This window comes from Malus domestica, chromosome 05, assembly GCF_042453785.1.
Source record: "Malus domestica chromosome 05, GDT2T_hap1".
In the NCBI taxonomy this organism is placed as follows: Eukaryota; Viridiplantae; Streptophyta; class Magnoliopsida; order Rosales; family Rosaceae; genus Malus; species Malus domestica.
This window is the reverse complement of record NC_091665.1, coordinates 2,490,671-2,517,527: the sequence shown is the minus strand read 5'-3', so window position 1 is coordinate 2,517,527 and position 26,857 is coordinate 2,490,671. Positions and strand designations below refer to the sequence as shown.

The window sequence follows — 26,857 nt, the reverse complement described above, 5'->3', positions numbered from 1 at the left end:
AAATGAGCCGTACGTGACACGACATGGCAGTCAATAAAAGTCAACACTTTATCTCGAAGGGTATTTTCGTAAATTTACTTTTTAAAATTATGAAAATCGTAATAATTGGGGACGGGTCGTTACACTAATCCTAAGTTTTCATTGTATACAATCCAATAATATCTTTTTATTTATATGCAAGGAGTCTTAAATTCAACTCTCATAATTAATAAATTAGATACCACATTATTATAGCGAGAACATTGTGTAGCTGAGTCTGACCTCGTCCCTTAATCTAAAATGTTGTAGTGAAAAGAAAGAAGAAAAATGTTAGGCAATAAAAATCTCAACTTCGATGTGAATTTGAAAAGAAAGAAGTGCAAGTGGGGTTACAGCCTTCGAATGAAATCCCCACCAGGGGCGCCTAAATGAAAAATGCCCATGCAAAAGCCACATTACACGGACCTGCACTTGGAAAGGGAAAGAGGCCCATGACAGCCGAGAAATCGACTCGTTACTGACTCGGTGACTGCTCCCAAAACCTTGAAAATAAAATAAAAATCATTAAGTTAACGAAAATTCTGGTGTGTGTCCGATCTCCGATGTATTTTATACAGCGTCGTTAAATCACAGCCATTGAATTCCCAATCAAAGAGATCTAACGGATAAAAAAGCTGGTTTATTATGAACTAAAGCATACTAAAAAATTGCAAAAATAAAATTGTAAAAGTAAAACTTTTAGTATTTTTCTATTGTATCTTATATAAAAGAAGTTTTAGTCGTTTAATCTTTAAATATTGAATCCCTAATCAAGGAAGTATTATATACAACAAAAATTTTAGTCGTTAAATCTTAGTTATTTAATTATTTGAATTTATAATTACAGATCTAAAAATACTAAAAATCCGAAAGTAAGATGGCAAATGGTGTGGTAATCATAAGCGCCACCATGGGCCATGACTCTATGGGGACACAGACAGTTAAAAACAACTGTTGCCTTCCGCTCCCGCGAAAAAGCGGTTTGTTTATCTTATTCCATTTTTCACTTTCTTTTCTTTTCTTTTCTGTGAAACTGGAAAGCCGAGCCTGCAAAAGTCACTCGCTGCAATGCCAATGTGCTCTCTCTCTCTCTCTCTCTACTTTTTCTCTCTCAAGGTTTCCTTTTCTGAGCTTAGTGGTTGTTTTCAGATTGATCAGCTGAAGCAAGAATGGTGAAAGAAACTGAGTACTATGATGTCCTCGGCGTCACTCCCTCCGCTTCTGAGGAGGAAATTCGCAAGGCTTATTATCTTAAGGTCCTCCTCCTCCATTTATCATCTTAATTAGCCCTCGTTTCCTGTCTCGAGTTGGATTGGATTGGATTCGATAACTCACTAGATACGGTGACATGCATCTCTTGCCAGCTTCAACGTACTTTGAATCTACTAAGTTACTAAATCTAATCCAATCTGATCTTGGACACCTAACGAGGCCTTAATTTGATAACTATGTGTACATTTAAAGCGATCTGACCTGAATCGCCTTATAGGGGTTTATGTTCTCTTTTGTGCAAATCCTGGTGTACATAATGCAACTTTTATTTTCAAATTCTAGTAAACTTCTGTTATTAATAGGTAGAAGCTAATACTTGTGCAGGCAAGGCAAGTTCATCCGGATAAAAATCCAAACGATCCTCAGGCTGCCGAAAGATTTCAGGCAAGTCCACTGCTTTGAGCCCTTGTTTTGTATTGTTTGTTTACCTTTTTTCGAGGTAACAAAATTCTATAGCCTCTTACGAATCAAATGGAACCAGGTACTTGGTGAAGCTTATCAGGTTTTGAGTGATCCGGTGCAAAGAGATGCATATGATCGAAATGGAAAGTACTGCATATCTAGGTAGAACACTTACTTTTGCTTATGCTTGTACATGTGCGAGCACTCGTGCGCACACACACATATCTAAGCGATCCTATCACAGCCTTTGTTACTAGAGCTCTTTATCGTGTAAGGAAAACGAATATGATACAACTGCAGATAAATTATTCTTCTTCGAATCATACTGTCTTTTCATTATTCATCTAAGACATTCTTGATAACTGCAGATAAAATTCTTTCTGAAAATGTACTCGACAAACTTACCAGTGTTCAATGTAAATGTCAAAGCATGTACAGGGAAAAAATCCATAGAACTTCTGATTGCACACTAAGCAGTAAAACAATTTGTTAATCGAAAACTTCTCTACCTTATTTGATATGTACTATGTGCAACACAACTTGAAAGTCTTGTTGTATATTGTTATCTGTCATGCATTTATCTTTCCTGATGTTCAAATAATTCAATGTCTCTCTTCCAAGGGAAACCATGCTTGATCCCACAGCTGTCTTTGCTTTCCTTTTCGGAAGTGAATTATTTGAGGACTACATAGGACATCTAGCAGTAGCATCAATGGCTTCTTCTCAATTAGCTGGTGAAGGTGACAGCCCTGAGAAAGTTCATGATAAATTGAAGGCGAGTAATTTCCAGAATTCGTTATATGCCTGTATCTTTTCTCTTTAGAAATGCATCTGTTCATTTTGCTCATGCATGTGACTGAAATACATAAGAGATGAGATGTCAGGTTACATATATATACAGTTACAAAAACATGATATATAAAATTATATGGGGTGGTAGGTTGAAAAACTTTGGTTCCCATAAGGAGACTCTTAACCTACGACTCCTTTACAATTTCTTGTCTGTTTTAAATAGTTCTAGTATCCTCGGACAATCTTATAGCCATGCCTAACTTAAATTTGGTTGTATCATTAATTTCCTCAGGTTTTCATCATTTTACGCAACTGTTTCTCTACATTCTTTATCTTCACTTGGTTTATTTTCCTTAATCTTAAACGGCTTCCTTAGTATGCATCTATATAATGCAGGTCGTTCAGAAAGAAAGAGAAGAAAAGCTTGCTAACTCGCTCAAAAGTTTCCTTAACCAATATGTTTTAGGTGACAAAGAGGGATTCTTACAGCATGCTGAATCCGAAGCTAAACGACTTTCTGATGCAGGTCAACTTAAGTTTCATTGGCCTACTTATAATTCCTTTATTTTCTTATTTGATTAATGAATATACGCATAAATTTTACGGTTATAAAAAAATTTACGTGGTGTTTTTAAGTTCTGCACAAGAAATTTATATATCACTTCAAATCCTGCATAACTCGCATTATACCGCTTAAAATGAAAGATTAGTGATGCATTTCTTGACATTCGCTGTTGCATCTTTCTTTGATTTGATTTTATACACCTGCTTTCTCTGTCTTTCTAAATCCTATGACTCTGGCTCTATGTAGTTAGCTACTAGTTTCTGAGCTAGTAATTATCCATATTATTAAAACCTGAAAGTGTTCAGGGGAACGAATTTCTGAAACCGACTCTACCAAAACTTTTGTATGCTTTGTCAAATGCAACTGACATTGATTCTTGTATTTTGCTCATTTGGCACCCCATTGGTGTTTTTCGCATCATGAATTTATATAATCGTGATTATATCATAGTGTGGAAGTTGTAAGTTCGTAGAAAAAATTACTAATGCTTTGTCACACTTGCAGCCTTCGGAGTTGATATGCTGCACACTATTGGCTACGTATATTCAAGACAAGCAGCACAAGAGCTTGGAAAGAAAACCATATTCCTAGGGGTACCATTCGTGGCTGAGTGGGTTCGTAATAAGGGACATTTCTGGAAGTCACAGATGACTGCTGCAAAAGGTTTGCTCCTCATTCACTGCCCTTAATACTTTTAATTATTTTTCAACTAATTAAATTGAATAAAATTGAATCCAGGTGCTTTTCAGTTACTGCAACTTCAGGAAGAAACCCGTCGGCAATTTAAGAAGGATGGTAGTGGCCCTGAAAATGACGTTGAATCACATATACGCTTAAACAAAGACACACTTTTGAACTCGCTGTGGAAACTCAATGTGGTGGACATCGAAGTAACGCTCTTGCATGTTTGCCAAATGGTTAGTGGTTTCTTTCAATCAATGGGGTGCTTGTTTCTTTCATCAAGTAAAGTTTTCGTGGAACTGGTTTTGCTTTTCCATCTCCCGCAATGTTTCTTACCCGAGTCAGTTTATAACCTCTCCCTTCTGAAGTTAATACCATAGCAGATAAACGGTTTCAATATTTTTGTGACTGGAAGCTAAGAAATCAGTGTCTTTGGGGATGAGTGCCTTATAATTTGTTGGCAAGAATTATGTTTAAAAGATTAGTGCAGATCCTTCTTATGATTCGAAATGTGATTTCAGGTTTTACGGGAAACTAATGTTAGAAGGGAGGAACTTAAAGCTCGTGCTCTGGCGTTAAAACATCTGGGAAGGATATTTCAGGTCTGCATTACAATTTTTCGCAAAATCCTTATACAAAATTTGGCATGGATGCATTTGATGCAACCGTCATTTTGATCGATCGTATATTTAAGAGAAAAACTTGAGTGCAAAGGTTTTTTATGCATATAATTTCCCTTATATGTTTGTATAGAGATGCTCAAACATCAATTCATTTAACATGTGGAGTGCTGTTTAATCAGTGATCGAACTTGGATATTATGTACACACCGATCATCTGCTGACACTAAATTTTTATTTTTTCTGGTTTAAGGAGGAAAAGCAGACGCGAAATGGTGGAACTTCAAGAAGGAAAAGTTCTGTTGATACGGATGATGACGGAAGTAGTTCAGATAGCAGTTTTGAAGAGGATTCACCACGACCGCTATCATATAGAACTCCTTTTCTCACTCAGGCATGTTATAAGATCCTATACACCTAAGGCTATATGTCGAAAGCATATATATATATATGAATCTATATATGTGTTTAAAAACAAATATAACAACATCGACTAATGAAGAAAGAGTAGAAAGAAGGCCTAGCTGATTTTTTTTCTTTTTCTTTGTTCACTAGCAGGGTATTGGCAGACTCTTCAGATGTCTATGTAATCCAGCATTCGATGTCGATGATGAAGAGATTGTGTACAAAAGCAAGTGATACATAACATCATATGGGAAATGGAGGATTTTATATATTCAATTCAATCAAGAGAATGGCGCAAGCCAGTGTTGTGTGTCAATGTATTTACCCAATGCCCTCATAATATTGATTATTGAGGAACAACTCCTTTTTTCGAAAATATAATCCGAGTACAGTGATATATTGTTAATCCCCAACATTCATATGAATTTTTTACTTTGGTTTGCTGATTTATCTCGTAAAATACGGAGAAAATAGATTTGTAATCTTACTAGCTAGTGTTTTAACCCCAACAGGGCCAACAAAGCATCACAAAATTACAAGCTGGATAGTATAGGTTTAGTAAAAGAGTCAAAAAAGGAGCTGTAAGCGGTCTATCAAGTTCCCACATCGACCAGGGCAACAAGAAGGAGCTGGAGACGGTACTATAAAATAAAGCAGCTTGCTGATGTGACAGTTCACGGAGCCATGTGTTGAGTACAAAGCGAACTATTCTTTCGCCTTTTACTAAAGAATACCGTGTGCTCGGCGCTTATAGTGGCATACGCCTATTTTTGAAGGGGCACACCTCTGCGGGTGCCCCTAACAATTTCAGTTAAAAGCTTCATACTTATTTACATGATTTAAGTATATAAGCATTGTCATATAGATAAATGCTTTTAAATTTTCTCTCTTGTTTTCGACAGATATTAGTAGGACGAAATGAATGTTTGAAAATGATTTTCGGGCATAATTCAATGTCTAAAAGCTGAAAGCTGATGCATAATTCAATGTCTAAAAGCTGACATAAGTGAAGATAAAGTCCGTAGGTTCGAACAAATGGTTGCTTCCCATTTGCGACCAATATATTACATCTCAATACAAACATATGTACTGTAGTCACGGGGTCTCGGCCCTTGCAACACCTTTCACTGTTACCCTTATTCTCGTTCATCGGTTCAATGAGCGGAATGAGGAAAGGCGTTGGCGGTGCGGTGAGCTTGGACAGCACAGGCACAATGCACTGACGTCAAATTCATACAGCCGCTAAAGTTGAGGGAATGCCTTCCAGAGCAGGTGTGAAGGGCAGGGAATGAGTCGCACACAGCCTGAACAGCAGAAGGGGTGAGCGCTGTGCATTGGCTGATGTTGAGAGTCCTAAGCCCTTCCTCGTCATTCCTGGTTTTCCGGGATTCCCACATTGCCGCAGGCTTGTTCTTCACTAGACTCTGGGCCAAGGAATACATTGCTCTGTCTGTAATGTTCTTACAGTAGTAAAGGCCAAGCGATTGCAAATGAGGACACCTATTTGCCAATGCAATCACACTGTCATCTGCAATCAATGAATAATGGAATCAGAAGTGATCACCATCAACAAAACCAGGTAAACTACAAATTTTCAGTTTTCAATTTCTGATCATTCAATTATTCGGGCTCCCTTTTTGGTTCAGATAATATTTTCGGGTCAACCTGTTCATGTCCTAAAAATTTCCCCCAAAACATTAGGGATTGCACTGAGACATCATGAAGTGACACTACCATAAGGTTAATGATGGACTGTGATAACCGACTCTGAAGCAGCACGGTCAAGGCCATGCAACTTTTCATTATAGCGCCATATACTCCTTTGCAATGCGGACATCAACGCATGCATTTGGAAATATAACATTTAGGAAATATGACCACTAAAACCAACTGTAACATGCACCAAGTACTGTAACCCAAATACCTGATATTAGGACACAGCCACACAAATCAACAGTTCGGAGATCAGGGCATCCGTATGCCAAACTCATAACTCCAACATCACTTACATCCTCACACCAACCAAGATTCAGAGACTGCAACTGACTACAGTAACGCCCAATAGCCTGCACACGATCTTAATAGTATTAACAGAGCTATCTCAGTTAATACACAAAAAATTAAATAAAATCAGTATCTAATCTTTACTTTACCTGCAATGCCCTGTCTGATGCAGTCCTGACACAACCGCAAAGATTCAAGACTTCCAATTTTCGGCAAAAGCCAGCAAGATATTCAAGAGCAATGTCACTGAATGCCGAGCACCCACTAATGTTTAGTTTTGTAAGATTTGGGCACCCATGTGCTAAGGCATACAGGGATCGGTCACTGAGCTTGAAGCTTTTGCTGAGGTCCAGGACCTGCAGGTCATGACAGAAGTTTGCAATGCTCTCAACAGCACTATCCTCAAGCTGGGGTTTATGATCTTGACGCAGTATTAGAGTCTGCAATCTCGTAAACTTAGGAGCTAGAGATAGGACCAAGCTATTCATGTTCTTTGTGCACCTGAAAACATAGTTAACGAATTAAGTTGGCATTTAGAACATCTTAAACGGACGAGCTTAAATCAATTCACAAAGTTCCTACAAACATTTACATCACTCATCTCCTTTCTGGAAACAGAGGAGGATTGGCATCTAGGGAAATTAAGTTCTCCACGCCCCGAGAGTATATTCTTAGGCTTTTGATAGTTCTAAAATGCTAACATGATATTTAGTTACTTTCTGAACCGTGTTTGATTCAGCATCCTGTAAGTGGTGTTGTGCTTCCTTCCATATAAGGAATTGAGCTCTAACGTAAGTGAATGCATCTAGAGTCTAGACCCTAGCAAGCTTACCAGTTACTGCCATGTCAGTTGAGAATCAACAACGTACTTACATATTCTCCTGCTTTGTGTTGGGTTGGTAAGTTTAAGGGAGAGGGAAGGAGAAAAACGAAAATAAAATAGACGCGTGATGACCAGCAACTCTCTTTTCCCAACAACTTAAAACAAATTAATACATTGACCTGGATTCAAAATACCTTGTGAGTTCTCAAAGAACTTGTATGCTCAATCATACAAAAATCCAGCTAGATATTAAACAGAGCGTATAAACATAAGCATCTATTTCTTCAAACTAAATCTACTCCCACGAGAGATTAATGATAGAATTCATCTACATAGACATCACTAGTATGAACAGAGCCTTAAATAGGGAAACTTAGTTAATAGAATTTTACCAACTCCAGTAAGTTAATTAACCGTAGTCTGTACAACTAGACAGCATGGGTAAGCAATACAATCAGTCTGATCCTGGTCAGGCCTAATGACAGAATCATTTTTTGCATAACCAAAAACAAAAAACAAACGCAAACGCAAAACCAAAAACAGATATTCAGATGACTTTAAATTCATAAAAATAACCGAAGGAATTATATTGTGTTCCAAAGAGCAACAACACCATCCAAAAGGGACAACAAAAAAACAGATAATTGCATAGCAAGGCAGATAGCGCAATATTTTTCCAAATACCTGATAATTTTGCAAGTTACTAGAACCGAGGGAGTTATTTCAACAGGTAACACGCGCGCAAGAAAAATCTAATTTTCGAAGGTCATATGCCAATAGGTGATGTCAATATATTTGTTCCATTCTTTGAACAATATAGAGAAGGCAAAACATATACCATGAGAGGGAGAGGCGAGTAAGGCCCAAGCAAACAGCATCTCTCCAGCCACGGCAGACTCCAGACGCCGGGATCACCGTCTGATCATCCGTAAGCGCCAGGATTTGCAGAAGCAGCTCTATCGGAATATCCTTCCAATCAGTGATCATCACCCTTCCTTCCATCTTCATTTTCCCACCACTACCACCACTACCACCACTACTACCACTAACAGAAGCACTTCCACCAGAAGCACTTCCACTTGCACTTGCAAACATCATAAGCTTCTCAAAGCACAAGGTCAAGTCGTCAGCCTTGATGCTTCCTTTTCCCACCATTTCCTAAAACTCTGACCCCAAAAATCCCACCACCACCAACACCGCCTTCACAAACCAGCAGAAGAAGTTCCTCCTTTCTGCCACCACCTCAATCAAGAGAGAGAAACAAGGATAAGCATTTACAATTTGCAACACACCTCAAATATTTACAGAAAACCAAAAATGAAAACGGAAGCGGTAAAACGACAAGGAGCTTGAGTGCAAGTTGTACAACCACAAACCCATTTGTCAACACCTTAAGAAACTTGCAGAGACATAGCAGAATTAAATATATAGTAAAGTAATCGCAATCCAGATTAAATTAAACCCCTCACTTTCTAAACGAAAATCAACCCATTAATTTATTTTTTGTAAAGAAAAATGAAAACTTCCAAATAAATTATATTATTATCTTCCACCTTGTGATCAGCCTATGCAAGTTACACCTGAGTTGCAAACAAAAGAAGGAAAATTTTCAACAATCAAAGAGACCCCTTCAAAGTTTTGTTTTCTAAATTTTGAAAGAAACCCCATTTGAGAAACAATCAAAGCTCAAATTAAAATTAAGAAAGGAACAATTTTGACACTGATGAGGAAATGAAGAAGTGAAGATTAAATTTTGGACTCAAAACGTGAAAGGTGTAGCTTTGAGAGAAGATGAAAACTTTAGCTCTGAAAAATGACACCAATTTGCTGCAAAATTTAGAAAAGAAAAAGGAAAGCTGAAAAGTTAAACCGATCAATACCCGGAACAAATATTTGTAAGAAAACAGAGCAGCTAACAAGAATTACATGAAAAATGGGAGAAGATTAATGTTTTGAGAAAGTACCTGAACTGTACAAGGTTGTTGCTGATGATCAAAGTTGCGTGCGGCTTTGTTTTGGTTGTCTTGGTCTCTCCGATGGTTTTCGTGAAGTACAGAAATGAAATACATAAAGAAAGGAGAGCTTTTAATATCGTTTTTTTTTTTTAACTTTTAAATGGTAAGAAAAAGAGAGTAATCAGAGAGAGAGGAGGGATGGAGGTAGAAGCGTCTAGGCTGAAAATAGGCGACGTGTATTCGCCACGTGTCACTGCAAAGAGTATTGATGGTGATATAATTGTGAGACCCAAAATCTGGGGTCTTCTTGATTTGTTTGATTTGATCAGAATCCTTTAGAGCAGGGAGAAGCACTTACATAAAAACATATGTTATGTGATGAATGGTTTTTATGTTATGCATACAAAATATATATTCATAGATAATAACTATGGGAGTTTTAATTAAATATTTTTGATACTGTTCATTTTTAATGTTAAACGTTAAGAACATTTTAGCCTAAAAAGTCTCTTATGGTACTATTTACTTATACATTTATTTTGTCCTTTTGGTTAAAAGCTAAAGTTTTCAAATATTTTTCGTTAGTTTTTTTAATAAATATTCGTTTTTATAGTTTAATTGTAGAGAAATGCTTAGGAGACTATCTAAATGAGATTCTCTATGGATTTTCTAGCATCTCACAAATCAACGTCAAATTTTATGTCAATATTATAAAACATTAAGTCAACAATATGATATGACAAGGAGTTCATATATAGTCATACTTTTGAAAGAGTCTCCTTATCATTTCTTTTTAAGTAATAAAAAATTATGCCATAGTAATTTTAGGGAGACCAAATTTCAAAATCAAAAATTTTAAATCAAATGATGTGGATATTGATAATTAGATTATTATGTAAGTGTTAATTAACGTGCTTATTTTCTATTGGTGACACATCATTTGATTTGTAAATTTAATTTTAAAATTTGGTCTAGTATTACCCTTTGGACATACATAAAAATGTATCCAAGAGGAAGAGATGATGATGGTGACCCATTGAGAAGATTTGTGACAAGGAAATTCGAAACGGGAAAAATTTTGTACTGAAAATAAAAGAAAGAGGGTTGGTGCAACGGTCCTTTCTTCTTCGGAAGAAGGTTGGTGCCTCGCACATAATTGTTGATGAATAGCTAATTTAGCCTAATCTGTCTCTACAAATTAAAAATAAAAATAAAAGAAAGAAAGAAAAAGAAAAGTGAGAAAAGAAATAAAAAAAGAAAATGAGAAAAATGCAAAGGAGTTTTTTAGGGTGCAATGGGAAAGGGGTGGAGTGGAAGTGTGGGACCAGAATGTTCCAATTGTTTAGAACCAAAGCCGCAGCTAAAAGCGATCCTGAATTGTTGATGGTACCTGGTTTAGGATATAGTCCCTTTTCGGATTCTTTTACTAGGGATTCTGGAATCAATGCATAGTAATCATTCATTAAAGATTGTACGGTTATATTTTTTTTATATATTTTTCATGCAAAACGAGGCTGATTTACTTTTAAAAATATAAAAAACATTCAATTATGACTGCACGAACTTTGATAAACAATTACTATGCATTGATCCCCCAAATCCCGGATCCATAGAGGATCTAAATCCCCTTCTTTATGCAACTAGTCCCCTTTGCTACACCACTTTTCTACGTTATACACTCACTTTATTCTTTGTCAATTAAATAATTAAACAAAATTAATGAATATAAATGTATTGAACAAAAAAATAGTGTATGATCATCTTTTGTAAGTTGCAGTTTTTATTCTCGATATTAATGTTATGTTTTGGATTATATTTCTTTAGTCATCGTTGTAATATCTTATGGTGTTTTAAAAAAAAATTCATTTAACTCTTGAAACTAAACTTATGTCTCACTTTGCCTCCTGCCATCAAAATCGTCTATTAAATCCTTCAAAATTGTTTCCGTTGCACAGATGAGATGAGACCCATTGTTGCTTTGATGTGTGCCACCTAAGTATCTTGTGGCTGAAAAAATAAAAAACCATATTTTATAATTAAAAAAATTTCTTTCGAAAATAAGAAAAATAAAACTCAATTTTTTTGAAGATGTACATGCCACACGTCTCTAAAATAGTAGGTTCTATTTGTGCTTGGTTAAAGGTTTAATGACTTTGTTAATGAACTCTGACAATAAAAGCGAAGTGAGATACGAATTGAGTTACAGAGTTTCAACTTTCAGTGACTAGCTAAGTTTTCAAAAATTAGTTGTAACTATGAGTTTCAAGGCATTTTGCCATAAATAAAATAAATAAATAAATCTTTTAAGATTCCCCAAAGTGAAGTTAAAATGTAAATTATTATTTTAGTGGGTATGTAATGGAGGAGGAGTGTCCCATCTCTTTTATAATAATATAGGAAAAAAGTTTGAACCAAAAAATTGGTTATGGCCTGGGCTTATTGGGCATATTAGCTAGCCTTTCTTTTCCTGGTCAAAATCATCTTCATCTTAAAACAATAATTAATTGTGGTTGATATTCATGACTGGATGTTAGAGGGATCAATTTTTAAATTAAATTGTGTAAATTAAATAATGTGGTTGTTGATAATTATAATATTACTTAATGTCGATTAACGTACTTATTTTTTATTAGTGACATATTATTTAATTTGCAAATTTGGTTTAAAAATATAATCTCCCTAGTATTATCCTTCACGATCATACAACAAAATGAAAACTTGTTTCTCTATTTATGTTGAGGAATGCTAAGGAGACTCTCTTAAAAGTGAGATTCTTTATAAACTCTCTGTCACCTCATATTTTTGGCACAATTTCCGTACCAATATTATAAAACATTGTGCAAAAAATATGAGATGTCAGAGAGTCTATGAATAGCTCTAAATTGACCAAATTGAGAGAGTCTTCGTAGCATTTCTCATTTACGTTTGGAGTTGTTTTTTTGGTTCTCAAGACACTCTAACAAACGAAAACGTACCCATTAATTAGAACCAATTATTCTAATACAACAAATGAAATCACGTTTTCAACTTTAAGAAGAAGAAAAAGAGAGAAGACTTTGTTATCTAGTCCACTTGCATGCAGAGAAATGCTAATGAAATTCTCTCAAAGTTGAATGGACTCTCTGCCACCTCATCTTTTTAACACAATATTTTATAATATTGACACGAGAATTGTGCAAAACATGAGGTGTTGGAGACTCTCTCAAAAGATGTTAGGTCAACTAAATTTGCAAACTAAATTATGTGTCACCAATAAAAAAAAGAGTACATTAATCAACACTTAAGTAATAATTTAAGGGTAATGATAGGAAGACTAAAGTTGTCATTTAATTTACAAAATTTAGTCTTAATCTCTCTAGCATTATCCAAGCATTATGCTGCTGCTTATAGATTGTCACTAAGACGAAATCTCTACCTTTTTCAATTGATCTTTAATTATTTACATTCTTTGAGCATTTTGCCAATTTTTTCTTTAAATTTGTATTTCAATGCCCATTTTTTCTTTGAACTTTTTATATTGATCAAATTCCTCCTAAATTGTTATTAATGGGCAATTGCCCACCTAAAATCATGTTTAACAATATTTCATCTACTTTTTGTAAAAATGTCCAATTTCAAGAAATGAAATATTAACTTACAAATAACGAAACACACTTAATGACAAAAATGTGACTTTTTTGGATGGAATATTAGATAACGGTAAGCAATACAGTAGCGGAAAATGACGATTGATATGGTTGATAGAGAAAATTGGCAATAGGAGAAAAATCAGTAGCAGACTGCAAATTGATGGGATAAATAGGCAAACTTCTTGTCATTTTGCAGTTGGCAGAAACCAAAAGCAACTTCTAACTTGGGAGGTCAGATCGTATTGCTAGCTAGCTAGTTTATTTGTTTTGGATTTAACTTCGTTGCTAAAGAATTCGAGTTTTGATTAAAAAAATCAAAATTTGAACACATGTCTAATCGGAATTGGGTGTAAGCAGCAATTGCTACTGAATTTACAGCAACCAAGTCCAGTTCATTTGTTTTTGTTTTAGATGACACTATACAACATATGACGTGAAAAATAGAGAAGCAAAGCACACGATATACATTGACTTTGCTTCTCTCAAAATACAAAAAATAATATGGGCCATAGTGTCTGTTTTTCAGTTAAGAACGCAACCTTTAGAAATTGGTAACTACTGATGTTAACATTGTGGCAGATAAGAAAGACCTTCATCCCTTAATAGCAATTTAGGTAGCTAATTAAGCACCTTAAATTATTTAGGTGGATCATTACCAATCCAGTTTATCATTCGAAGCATTTCTTTTTTATCTTTAAAGGAAATTCATAGTTTAAACTAAATAATTCATTTAATTGTTTTTCTGATATAGATTTCATTATATAATTAGATCTAAGTGATGTGGCTTTCCCACACGTTAGATGTTGGGGGCCAAGTCGTTTTTAAGCCTTGAGAGCACGTTTGGTTACTGGAATTGCATAGGATTATGAGTAGGGATCGGATTGCAAAAGATTGCCTAAGTATATGAATTGACCATGGCGTTTGTATGGTCAAATAATATAACGTTAGCGGGAAATAAGGACTTTGTTCCTTCCTGAAAGCGAGGGAAGGCATGTAGGCAGCTCGAGCCAGGAAAGAAAAATTTAGCCCTAGTAGCTGGAGATGAAAAAATTTAGTATTCTTTAAAATAATAATTGTTTGAATGGTTACTTTTATTCCTCCTTGACTGGACGGTTCGACGTGGAATTGTTGTATTTGATAGACGAATCCTACTAAATTCGGATGCGAGATTGGTGTAGACGCGACAAAACGACGTCGATCAATGCTTGATCATTCGGTCTCACACTTTAACAAATTAAATCACAGATAATCCCTTTTTCTGGACAAAAAAGTGAAAGCATTCTTATCTCCTTTCACTTCAGCTTTCAGAAATGCATGAGTGGTGTTTCTAGTGGATGTCAGAAATCAAAATTTTGGTTATTATTTTTGGTGGTGCATATTGCGTGCGTATCTTTTGGTATGTTCTTTTGCCCTTATCTAGTTTTCATCTACATGTTATATCATATCTTTGTGTTTGTGTCTTCTTCCATATAGCCTTATAGGGGGAACAAATTTTATTTACTATCTTGTTCATGAATCCTGCACACCTTCTCGTCTTGATACATTCTCTTATCATCTTCTTTACACATGAAAAAGTTTGCATGATTGACTCTATGAAAATTATATATTTTTTTATTTTAAAAAAAGATAATCACACACAATTTTTTTCTCTTCAATGGCGTAGCCACCCACAAGGCTAAGGTGGGCTATAGCCCAGGGAGATTTTCTGTAAGGGTAGTGCTATCCAAACACTCATTTTTACTTCTTACACACCTCTCTCAATTGTCGGTTGTTCAGATTGAATGAATTGAAGATTATCACTGACAAAATATTAATAAGGTTGTGTTAGAAGTAAAAATGGATTTGTGAATAGATCTATTCTTTTGTAAACTCATGCTTATAGCCTACTTAATTTCAATACATATTATTATTTCATGTATATTTAGTAGTGGATAGGTAGTAAATAATGCATTTTATGCTAAAAGTTATAAATTAGTTCTATCTCCAGTCCCCCTTTATCTTATTCTTTAAAGAAAAAGACCATTTACTGTATGTAATTTAGCCTCTATGCTTCTTACTGAAGAAAATACAATTAATTTATTTAAATCCACAATTAAATCCCTATCTCCGCAATTCCTTACTTTCCGTTGCAAATTTTCAATGAATGTCACCTTTGGTAAGTTCTTAATCTCTTTATTTACTTATTCTTGATTTAATTAGTAGGTTAATTATTTATATGGTCCTTGAATTTATCGGTTAGGGTTATGATTTTGAGAATAGTTTATATTATGTTATTGTTCTTTTATATTGATTATTATATAATTCTATATAAGCAAAAAAATAAACATATGATTTTATGGTACTATTTTCAGCTAGCCCACCCAAGAAAAAAAACCTAGCTCCGCCCTTGTCTTCATGCATGCATACTCTTTTACTTTTTGTCGTCGAATTGAATAAATCAAATAGAAGCAACGAACATACTTAAGCAAGTACTTAAAAAATAAAAAATAAAGAGAAATTAGAGAAATGATCTCTGAATTTTCAATCAATTGGAACTTTGATCCCTGACTAAATACTCGTGTTCATTTGTGACAGCCTGTCCCTAATTTTAAGAATTTTTAAAGTTTTAATAAAGGATTTTACAAAAATGCCCTTTGAGGTACGTGCATTATTCGAGGTTAATCATCATGTCGTGCCATCTAAGATTTGTTTTCTTGACATATCCTCGTAGTACTCGTCGTTACGGACACGTGGGCGCAGACGGTTTGTTATTTGAAGTTATAACGAAAAAGATTTTAAAGTTTGAAGTTTGGGCATTTTATAAATTCTATTATTAAAAATTTGGATGGCCCAGATTTAATGAAGAATAAATGGATGGCTTGGATGTAAGGAAAAACAAAAATAAATAAATTTAAATGAATTAAGGTTTTTGGTGTGGGTGTGTGCGTTAGAAGAAGAAGAAGAATATTAGGATTGGGCAGAAACTGCCCAACCAGAAGAAGAGAGAGCCAGAGCTCCGGGAGAGAAAGGAGGGAGTCCAGCGAATCAGGAGAAGAGAGAGGAAGGGCTGGCCAACCAGGAAGGAGGAAAGGAGGAAAGGAGGAAAGGAGGGAGAGAGAGACGCGGGGGATCGGCCGGATCCCCTTGGCCCATTTTTGACCCGGTTGGCACCCATGCCGATTTTCGGTGATTTTCACCCGTTTTTCCGGCGAATTGCTTCAAGAAACTTCATGGGAAACACTCTAGGAGCCTTCCTCTATCCATTCCATCTCAAATTTGGAGAGATTTGGCTTTGAAAATGGAGAAAACCGCAAGAAGGGGTGCGGCGGCTTTGGCTTCGAATCACCCAATCCCGAAGCAATTTCTTCCAATTGCCACCACCCATAGCATCCCCTTAGGACCTGGAACAAAGCCCAATAGGTAGTAGGGGCGTTGGAACAAGTTTGGAGGTCGAATTGGAACTCACCCAATTCTAGGGTCCGCACGGAGTTTGGTAAAATTGGAGCTCTTCCAGGCCAAATTGGACTTGGCCACAGGTATGAAAGTTGCTCTACTCATTGAGATCTTCAAATCTGCAAATTTTGGTAATTTTTGGAAATAGTTGAATTTTCCGGCGAGCCGGGGCGGCCAACCGCCACCCGCGGCGGCCCGTGGCCAATGGCCCGCCAATGTCATTCTTAGCATGTGTTTAAGGTTCTAAGTTTAGTTTTGATAATTGATGGACGTAAATTGAGTAATTGAATCTAAGTTCATTTCGATTCGTGGTTAGGTGAAAATGTGAATTGACGATCTGACCGTTGGATCGTCACCAAACTTTGACACGTTATAATACGTAATATTTGAAGATTATAGGAACTTACGGATTGGGAATCCGATTTACGGATCTTCCGGAATTGGAGTTGTAAGTTCATAAAATAGAATGTTAACCGTCACTTAGTTTTGGAAGTTTACGGAGATCCGACCGTTGGATGGTAATGAAATTTTAGGATGTTGTCCTAGAGGTTTATTGTGGACCTCTGGAAGTTATGGATTTGAAATCTGAGTTTCAGATCATTCGGATCGAACTACGTAGTGACGTGTCTTATATAAGTTATGTATTCTATCGACATGATTTCTGAGGTTGGATTTGATTATTGTTCTAGGCGCTGATCGTCATGACGCCTTGATGTGTGGTGCTAGGGAGTTGTTGGGCGAACTCCAGGTGAGTGGGCAGTACTTTCTATTTATACCTATATACTATGAATTTTCTCAGAAATTGAGTTTTAATGAAAATATGTTTCTAAAATGCCATACATGCATAAAATGAATGATATGGATGATATGAGTTATATGAATTGATAATTGATGCGTAAACATATGTGAGTTGGTGCGGTGGACGCACATGTGAGTTTTATTATTATTCAGAAGAGTTATTTTACATGAATTGCATTGAAAAGCTTATGACCTGCACCTAGGTGATAGTGCTTATATTGTTATTCACCACACCGCACGCTCGCCTTGGATCCAAGTAGGTGGATGTCATACAGACCATGTGAGGGTTCCGACATGCCAGTCGTACAGACCATTAGAGGGGTTCCGACTGGTGGGTGACCTTAGATATACGCGCTGATGATTGATGTGAGAAGCACTAGAGCGTATTTATACACCTGTCATCGTATATACTACCTTATGTAGTTCCGAGTGACGTGCAGAGTTAGATCGTACAGGTCACCGAGGTGACTCCGGTTGGATTGGATGTTGAGCCTTAGAATCAGCCGTACAGGACCATTGTAGGGTCTCCGGTTGACTTATTATTTCACCTGATTGATATTGCTGCATTCTGATTATGTTTTTGACACTTGGCATGGCATATTTTTCTGAAAAGTGTTAAAGGATTATGATTTGAGATTTTTGCTTATATATATGTTTATATATATATGCTATTTTCTAGGAAAGTATACAGGTTTTACAGCGAGGGGTTAGAAATGTTTTAAATGAAAAGTTTTCGAAAAACTTTGTTTTACTGACCCACTCAATTTTGTTTTGCGCCCCTCCAGGTTCAAGTTAGCAGAGCTTTGGTGGCCACGAGGAATCCAACGGTGTTCTGACAAAATTCACAAAAGTAGGATTCACCCTCGGGTGTTATATCTCAGTAATTGTATCTTTAAAGCTTCCGAGCTGTGTAAATGGTTACGTCACTCTCACGTGACGGCCAGCATACCCTTCCTTCGGGACGGGGTGTGTCAGTTGGTATCAGAGCCTAGGTTGCAATTCTGGACATGTTGAGAATTTCCTAGTGTCTTCTGTCAGAACTATACCGCCTCGTACCGAGCCACGTAGTTCGGATGAGCCTAATTTCCCTGATATAGTAGTTTGGGGGGAAACTATTGCCATTGTGATTCAGTCTATTATCTAAAGGAACCTTTGAGACTGGTTATAAGTTAAATTTGAATACAGACTTGCCTTGTTTCCATTCAGATGTTGTTGCTAATCCGGTCGAGGTGTTATGTCGTTTTTGGCTGGATAATAAGAAGAAGTGGCGTTCTTTGGCGACCACTATCCATTGTACTTTTTACCAGGAGTTTACGAGATGTTGTTGGGCTTTGAGGACTTTGAGAATATGATCAGCGAGAGTAAAGAGGAATAAGAAAGGAATGAGAATCAGAATAAGACGATAAAGTTAAAGATTCGTCATATCAAAGACCTCGGAAGACTCAGAGCTTCAAAGGAAGTGAAATTAGAGCTAATTTTCCCAGCTGAGGTTTTAGTGCCACTGGTTCGAGGCGAAGTGATAGATTTACTAGTGAACCTAGATTTTTGAGACAAGATGACTCTGGTAGAGGAAATGTATATTTGCGCCGTAGGTACAATATTAGGCACTTGGAGAGTGTGGGAAGTTGTGAATGTGTTCATGTGGTTAGATGAGACATAGAGGTATGAATTGTCCCTGGGATCAGTTGTTAACCAACAGTCTTCCTTGACATATCACTTGGAAAATTGACGAGTAAGTCGTACAGGTCACTATATGTGACTCTGACTTATGTGCTAGCATGGATGGTTGAGTTGTAGACTCAGCTGTACATGTCATTTTAGCTGACTCCGGCTGATATAATTCTTATTATTGACGATGTTGCCAAAGGAAGTAGTGAATGAGTACGATCAAGGCGTATATATGTATTTTCCCTGTGAGGAGTAAAATGGTAATATTGCACCCTTAAGAATTGTTGCTTACTTATCGAGACGACAGTGAGTTATCGTTATTGCGGGCTGCAGACTGTAATACCCATAACTTATTTGTTGGATTCGTTAAGCAAGTAAACATGTAGGTCATCCTACGATAGTATGGTGCTATTCAGGGTGTCCAGTGATGGTGAAAAATGTCATGCCAGTGAATTTTATTCCGTTGGATATTGTGGATTTTGAGGTGATTTCTGGCACAAAATGGGTGCAGTATAAATGTGCCAAGCTAGATTGCTATGGGGAATCAGTTAATTTTTGTCGACCTGGATGACTAGAGGTTACTCTTGGGGGTAAGCAAAGTGGAGTGAGTCATGCCATTATTCCTGTTGAGAGAGCAAAGAAGATTGTTATCAAAAGGCTGCCAAGATATTTAGTTCATATGGTGCTAAATGATGTTGATCCTAATAGTATGGAAGATGTAAAGATGGTTAGACATTTTCCTGGTGTATTCCCAGATGACTTACCTAGATTGCCGCCAGGCAGAGATGTGGGTTTCACTATTGAATTGTCTCTAGGTGCAAATCTTATGTTAGAGATTGGTTCAGGTTGAGTTAAAAGTTCCATTCAACTTAATACATCACATTGGAAAAGCTCCAGTTTATTTGTGAGGAAGAAAGTGGACATTAAGGCTAGGCATTGATATTAGGTAATTGAATCGGGTAACGATTGAGAGCCGTTATCCATTGTTGTGTATTGATGATTATTTGATCAACTCTGAGGCGCCTGTGTATTTTCTGAGATTGACTGGAGGTCTGGACAATATTAGCTGAAGATTAGCAGTGAGGATGTTCATAAGACTGAATTCAGGACTTGTTATGGTCATTTCAAGTTAGTGATGCCATACGGAGTGACGAATGCACCTGCTACTTTTATGAGTTTGCTGAAGGAAGTATTCCAGTGATATCTAGACCGGTTTGTTGTTGTTGCCATTGACGAGATTGATAAGATTAGAGCGGAGCATGCTAGATATTTTAAATTGGTGTTGCAAAGATTGAGGGAACGTCGATATATGCTAAGTTTAGCAAATGCTAATGTTGGATAAATCAAGTGACATTTTTTTAGACATGTTATTTCTACGTAAAGTATTCAAGTGGATTCTTAAAAAGGTAGTAGCGATTGAGAACTTGGAACAATTGCGAAACGTCACTAAGATTCAGAGTTTTCTTGGCTTAGCAGGTTATTATTGATAGTTCGTCCAAGATTTTTCAATCATTGCTTTGCCCTTGGCGAGATTGATGAGAAAAGAGGTTAAGTTTGAGTGGGAAAAAAATTGTGAGTAGAGCTTCAACAAGTAAAGTATTCCCTCACTCATGCATCTGTTTTCGCACTCCCAGACGATAGTGGTAATTATGTGGTCTATAGTGATACTTCTTTGAATGTTCTTGGATGCGTGTTGATGCAACATGGTATGATGATTGCCTATGCTTCATGGCCATTGAGATCTCATGAGATGAATTACCCTACTTGTGAGAATTGGCAGCTATCATTCTTACTTTGAAGTTATGGAGACATTATATTATTGGTGAGAAATGCAAGATTTTAATGAATCATAAGGGTCTCCAATATATGTTTACGCGGAGAGATATTAATCTTAGGCAACAAAGGTGGATTGAGTTGCTTAGTGATTATGATTGTGCGACTAGGGTGGTCGAGCTAATGTTGTGGCTGATGCATTTAGTAGGAAGACCCCAGTGAGAATTAATGCTTGGTACGCTTGCTATGTTCATCTTCTTGTGAATTTGAGATCTACTGGAGTAAAGTTGGGTATCGAAAATCGAGAAGAAGCCTTGCTAATTTCCAAGTTGGACCCATTTGGTAGATCGTACTCGAGACTCAAGCATTTGACGAAGAAATTCAAGAATTTATTTAAAGCAAGGAATAACGGGAAAAAGAAAGACCTTAGAGTTAGAGAATCAGATGGCAAGCTTATGCAAGAGAATAAGGTGTTTATACCTAATGTTATGGAATTAAAGAAACCAGTTATGGACGAAGCGTACGGTGCAGCTTATGCAAGGCATCCTGAAGGTATTAAAACGTATCTTATCATTCGAACATTTTACTATTGACCGAGTATGAAAAGAGAAATGGCGGAGTATGTTAGTAGGCGTATCATCCGTCATCAGGTTAAAGCAGAAAGAAATAAGTCTTTTGGAATAATGTAGTCATTTTCCATTCCACGACGGAAATGGGAGAATATTACTATGGATTTCATGGACAAGCTTCCTCGTATACAAAATAGTTAGGTTGGAATTTGAATAATAATTGATCGACTTGTGACGTCAGCGCATGTTACTTCAGTATGAGGACATCAACCTTTCCAGACAAGCGCAACAGTTATTTATTTGTTTTATGGAAAAAGAGACTTGGGATCTGTTAAACTTCTTGGGTATGTTGGTCCCTTCAGTTTGTTCCCTAGAGTAACGCCATAAGGCCGTGGAAAGCTGTGTCTTGTGTTTCGAAATTGTTAGAATTGGGGACGGATGGTATTCAAGGCCCTGAGTTAGTAGAGGAGACTATTCAGAATATTCAAGTAATTAAGTCTAACCTGGAAGTGAGCCAGGATCGGCTGAAGAGCTTAGCAGACAAACATGCCACTGACCGGATGTATATGTAGGTGATCGAATGAGTTTGAAATTATCACCTTGGAAAAGTATGATTCGTTTTAAAAAGAAAAACAAGTAAGTCCTAGATACATCGGACCATATGTGATCATCGAAAGAGTCGGTGAAGTTACGTTCAGGCTTGAGTTGCCTCCAGAGTCAACGAAAGGGCACGATACGATATGTTTCATGTTTCGATACTTCGACATTAAACCACATATCCTTTACAAGTGATACCTCCTCAACCTTTGGAAGTCAATCTGGATTTGACGTATGATGAGGAGCCAGTGCCTATCTTGTATTAGAAAGATGATGTACTGAGAAATAAGACTATGAGTTTGGTGAAAGTTTATGGAGGAATCTTTCAGTGGAAGAAGCTACTTAGAAGTCAGAGAATCGAATGAGAGATATGTGTTTCGGGTTGTTTATGGATATTGATGGATTGTAAAGATTGTGTAAATTTCGAGGACGAAATTTCTTTAAGGTGGGTAGATTGTGACAGCCCGTCCCTAATTTTAAGAATTTTTAAAGTTTTAATAAAGGATTTTACAAAAATACCCTTTGAGGTACGTGCATTATTCGAGGTTAATCATCATGTCGTGCCATCTAAGATTTGTTTTCTTGACATATCCTCGTAGTACTCGTCGTTACGGACACGTGGGCGCAGACGGTTTGTTATTTGAAGTTATAACGAAAAAGATTTTAAAGTTTGAAGTTTGGGCATTTTATAAATTCTATTATTAAAAATTTGGATGGCCCAGATTTAATGAAGAATAAATGGATGGCTTGGATGTAAGGAAAAACAAAAATAAATAAATTTAAATGAATTAAGGTTTTTGGTGTGGGTGTGTGCGTTAGAAGAAGAAGAAGAATATTAGGATTGGGCAGAAACTGCCCAACCAGAAGAAGAGAGAGCCAGAGCTCCGGGAGAGAAAGGAGGGAGTCCAGCGAATCAGGAGAAGAGAGAGGAAGGGCTGGCCAACCAAGAAGGAGGAAAGGAGGAAAGGAGGGAGAGAGAGACGCGGGGGATCCCCGTGGCCCATTTTTGACCCGGTTGGCACCCATGCCGATTTTCGGTGATTTTCACCAGTTTTTCCGGCGAATTGCTTCAAGAAACTTCATGGGAAACACTCTAGGAGCCTTCCTCTATCCATTCCATCTCAAATTTGGAGAGATTTGGCTTTGAAAATGGAGAAAACCGCAAGAAGGGGTGCGGCGGCTTTGGCTTCGAATCACCCAATCCCGAAGCAATTTCTTCCAATTGCCACCACCCATAGCATCCCCTTAGGACATGGAACAAAGCCCAATAGGTAGTAGGGGCGTTGGAACAAGTTTGGAGGTCGAATTGGAACTCACCCAATTCTAGGGTCCGCACAGATTTTGGTGAAATTGGAACTCTTCCAGGCCAAATTGGCCTTAGCCACAGGTATGAAAGTTGCTCTACTCATTGAGATCTTCAAATCTGCAAATTTTGGTAATTTTTGGAAATAGTTGAATTTTCCGACGAGCCGGGGCGGCCAACCGCCACCCGCGGCGGCCCGTGGCCAATGGCCCGCCAATGTCATTCTTAGTATGTGTTTAAGGTTCTAGGTTCAGTTTTGATAATTGATGGACGTAAATTGAGTAATTGAATCTAAGTTCGTTTCGATTCGTGGTTAGGTGAAAATGTGAATTGATGATCCGACCGTTGGATCGTCACCAAACTTTGACACGTTATAATACGTAATATTTGAGGATTATAGGAACTTACGGATTGAGAATCCGATTTACGGATCTTCCGGAATTGGAGTTGTAAGTTCATAAAATAGAATGTTAACCGTCACTTAGTTTTGGAAATTTACGGAGATCCGACTGTTGGATGGTAATGAAATTTTAGGATGTTGTCCTAGAGGTATATTGTGGACCTCTGGAAGTTATGGATTTGAAATCTGAGTTGCATATCATTCGGATCGAACTACGTAGTGACGTGTCTTATATAAGTTATGTATTCTATCGGCATGATTTCTGAGGTTGGATTTGATTATTGTTCTAGGCGCTGATCGTCATGACGCCTTGATGCGTGGTGCTAGGGAGTTGTTGGGCGAACTCCAGGTGAGTGGGCAGTACTTTCTATTTATACATATATACTATGAATTTTCCCAGAAATTGAGTTTTAATGAAAGTATGTTTCTAAAATGCCATACATGCATAAAATGAATGATATGGATGATATGAGTTATATGAATTGATAATTGATGCGTATACATATGTGAGTTGGTGCGGTGGACGCACAGGTGAGTTTTATTATTATTCAGATGAGTTATTTTACATGAATTGCATTGAAAAGCTCATGACCTGCACCTAGGTGATAGTGCTTATATTGTTATTCACCACACCGCACGCTCGCCTTGGATCCAAGTAGGTGGATGTCGTACAGACCATGTAAGGGTTCCGACATGCCAGTCGTACAGACCATTAGAGGGGTTTCGACTGGTGGGTGACCTTTGATATGCGCGCTGATGATTGATGTGAGAAGCACTAGAGCGTATTTATACACCTGTCATCGTATAGACTACCTTATGTAGTTCCGAGTGACGTGCAGAGTTAGATCGTACAGGTCACCGAGGTGACTCCGGTTGGATTGGATGTTGAGCCTTAGAATCAGCCGTACAGGACCATTGTAGGGTCTCCGGTTGACTTATTATTTCACCTGATTGATATTGCTACATTCTGATTATGTTTTTGACACTTGGCATGACATATTTTTCTGAAAAGTGTTAAAGGATTATGATTTGAGATTTTTGCTTATATATATGTTTATATATATATGCTATTTTCTAGGAAAGTATACAGGTTTTACAGCGAGGGGTTAGAAATGTTTTAAATGAAAAGTTTTCGAAAAACTTTGTTTTACTGACCCACTCAATTTTGTTTTGCGCCCCTCCAGGTTCAAGTTAGCAGAGCTTTGGTGGCCACGAGGAATCCAACAGTGTTCTGACAAAATTCACAAAAATAGGATTCACCCTCGGGTGTTATATCTTAGTAATTGTATCTTTAAAGCTTCCGAGCTGTGTAAATGGTTACGTCACTCTCACGTGACGGCCAGCATACCCTTCCTTCGGGACGGGGTGTGTCATCATTGGTCCTTGAAGGAGTGGTGAGTTTTTGGAGAGATACTGAAGTTAACGAAGTGAAAATCTTGAAGGGGTTTTTTGAAAATCTTTGGAATCAAGCTCATGTTGCTCCACTGTAGTCTGCAACTGGTTTGGAAGGAATATTGAACATAGTTAACGAAAATGACTAATATTCCACATTTTGACAAATTTAGGAACCAATAATTACGAATTTTTAGTTCAAAATCAAAGCTTCAATTAGATTAAAATTCAGAAATTATTGCTCTAACTTTCTCAAAAATAAAATACCATGCATTTATTATGTACTTTCACCTTTTAGCAATTTTTTTGTGACAATTATTGGGTAGAATTCTATAGTATATACCCTCATAATAACTAGTTGCGTATGGGTTTTCTTTTCTTTGATTTATCTCATTATGCATGATTTTGTCTTTTTAGGTGTGTTTGTTGTATGAGACTATCTTGGACTGAATTAGGTTCAAGGAATAAGCTGGACTGGCTTAGACTAGACTAAGTTGGACTGACTTAGTGAAACGTTTGGTGTAGTGTCAGACTAAAAAGTAGAATAATTAACAAATCCTAATATTATATTATTTAATCTATATATATTAATATTATATTATTAGTATACTCCATTCTTTTTTTCATAACAATTCTCCATTTTTCTATTCTCTCCCTCCCCATCTTTTTTCTCCGTCCAAAGCAACCTAGTCCCCAGATCATTCCAATCGCCATCCAAACCTAGAAATATAATCTTGGCCTCCTTCCACCACAATCCGTAGAAGCAGTCTAGCAGAAACATGGCGGCAACTGATTCTTCTCCAGGAGCATATTGGTGGAGTTATGAGTGAAGGACCAAAATACCGACAACGAATCGAATGAGGAGAGATCGAATTCAAAAGTTGTCTGGCGAAGAGTTGCAGGTCCGTTAGATCTGTGTTTGAAAATGGTTTTGGGAGAGCGAGTTAGGAGTTGATGAAGCTGAGGAACTAAGTAGAGAAGTGTTGCCTCTCGACAACGAGCTCGACGATAAAGAATCTTAGGGATGGGCGAATCTAAGGTCTCATGATTGTGGGTTCAAGACGAGGAGGGAGAGTGGTGGTTGTCTGGTGGTGTAAGAGGGAGAGCGGGAATGATGTGGTTGTCGTCTCGTGAGATAGAGACCAAAGAGGGGTCTTAGCTAGTCCCATGGTTTCCGGGGACTCTCGCTAATAAACTCTAGCGATGTCCTTAGTCTAGGCTAATCCCAGCTAGTCTCATTAATATTACCCTTGAAACAACAAACATATGATTAGACTAATAGTTAGTCCAGTCTAGTCCAATGAGGGTTAGTGAGGGTAAACAAACGCCCCCTTAATGTTACATTTATAATTTGGTTTGCGTGTGAGAATTAGATTAGTATTTTTGTACTCTTTGACAGGAATAAATAAGTCATCATCTTTCGGTTTTAATGCGTAAAATAATAAAATTCAATGAGCAACAAAGAATTATTTAGTCAATCGTGCACCACTTTATGTATTTTTGGTAACAATTTGTTTATTTCAATTTTATTTTCTTATGTGTTTTCTTAAGGGGATGTTTGCTATCAACTCGAGGCCAGCTAGAGCCGTGCATGGTTGCTTGCGTTGCAAACTTCAGAGTTGAGTGCATAGGCTGAATTCCATATAATAAAATAAATAAGGAATAATTTCCGTTGCAAGCAACTATAACCTTCCTTTGGCATCTATCCCTACCCCCTGGCATCTATTCACATTCAGGGGATTGCTTGTTATTTTCTTGA

At 37.1% G+C, this 26,857-nt stretch overlaps 2 protein-coding genes, 2 long non-coding RNA genes and 1 other non-coding gene across 7 annotated transcripts; 4 read left to right on the top strand and 1 right to left on the bottom strand.

The window, feature by feature from the left end:
- Positions 1 to 1,033: 1,033 nt before the first annotated feature.
- LOC103436621 (chaperone protein dnaJ 10) lies at positions 1,034 to 5,201 on the top strand. The gene is made up of 11 exons (XM_017332345.3): positions 1,034 to 1,094; positions 1,168 to 1,274; positions 1,615 to 1,674; positions 1,772 to 1,854; positions 2,314 to 2,467; positions 2,881 to 3,010; positions 3,554 to 3,712; positions 3,788 to 3,966; positions 4,252 to 4,332; positions 4,604 to 4,744; positions 4,909 to 5,201. Exons 2-11 carry the CDS (start codon positions 1,188 to 1,190, stop codon positions 4,987 to 4,989), a joined length of 1,155 nt encoding a protein of 384 aa, XP_017187834.3. The 5' UTR covers positions 1,034 to 1,094; positions 1,168 to 1,187; the 3' UTR covers positions 4,990 to 5,201.
- A 234-nt stretch (positions 5,202 to 5,435) lies between these two features.
- LOC114825281 (U5 spliceosomal RNA) lies at positions 5,436 to 5,552 on the top strand. The gene has a single exon (XR_003773923.2). It is a non-coding gene; the product is annotated as a U5 spliceosomal RNA (small nuclear RNA).
- A 157-nt stretch (positions 5,553 to 5,709) lies between these two features.
- Positions 5,710 to 9,746, bottom strand: LOC103436619 (F-box protein SKP2A-like). 3 transcript variants are annotated; one of them, XM_029101834.2, is made up of 5 exons: positions 9,547 to 9,746; positions 8,421 to 8,814; positions 6,909 to 7,260; positions 6,680 to 6,821; positions 5,710 to 6,283 (listed from the first exon to the last, which is right to left on the bottom strand). In XM_029101834.2, exons 2-5 carry the CDS (start codon positions 8,735 to 8,737, stop codon positions 5,910 to 5,912), a joined length of 1,185 nt encoding a protein of 394 aa, XP_028957667.1. In that variant the 5' UTR covers positions 8,738 to 8,814; positions 9,547 to 9,746; the 3' UTR covers positions 5,710 to 5,909. The 3 variants fall into 3 exon arrangements, with proteins under 3 accessions (XP_028957667.1, XP_008373286.1, XP_070678184.1); XM_008375064.4 differs by having other exon boundaries at positions 8,421 to 8,824; positions 9,547 to 9,685; XM_070822083.1 differs by lacking the exon at positions 9,547 to 9,746 and adding an exon at positions 9,136 to 9,306.
- A 6,374-nt stretch (positions 9,747 to 16,120) lies between these two features.
- Positions 16,121 to 18,372, top strand: LOC139196326 (uncharacterized). Its single transcript, XR_011581144.1, has 3 exons — positions 16,121 to 16,681; positions 17,288 to 17,346; positions 18,182 to 18,372. It is a non-coding gene; the product is annotated as an uncharacterized lncRNA (long non-coding RNA).
- Positions 18,373 to 23,251: 4,879 nt separating this feature from the next.
- Positions 23,252 to 25,020, top strand: LOC139196327 (uncharacterized). The gene is made up of 3 exons (XR_011581145.1): positions 23,252 to 23,390; positions 23,997 to 24,055; positions 24,891 to 25,020. It is a non-coding gene; the product is annotated as an uncharacterized lncRNA (long non-coding RNA).
- Positions 25,021 to 26,857: the final 1,837 nt, after the last annotated feature.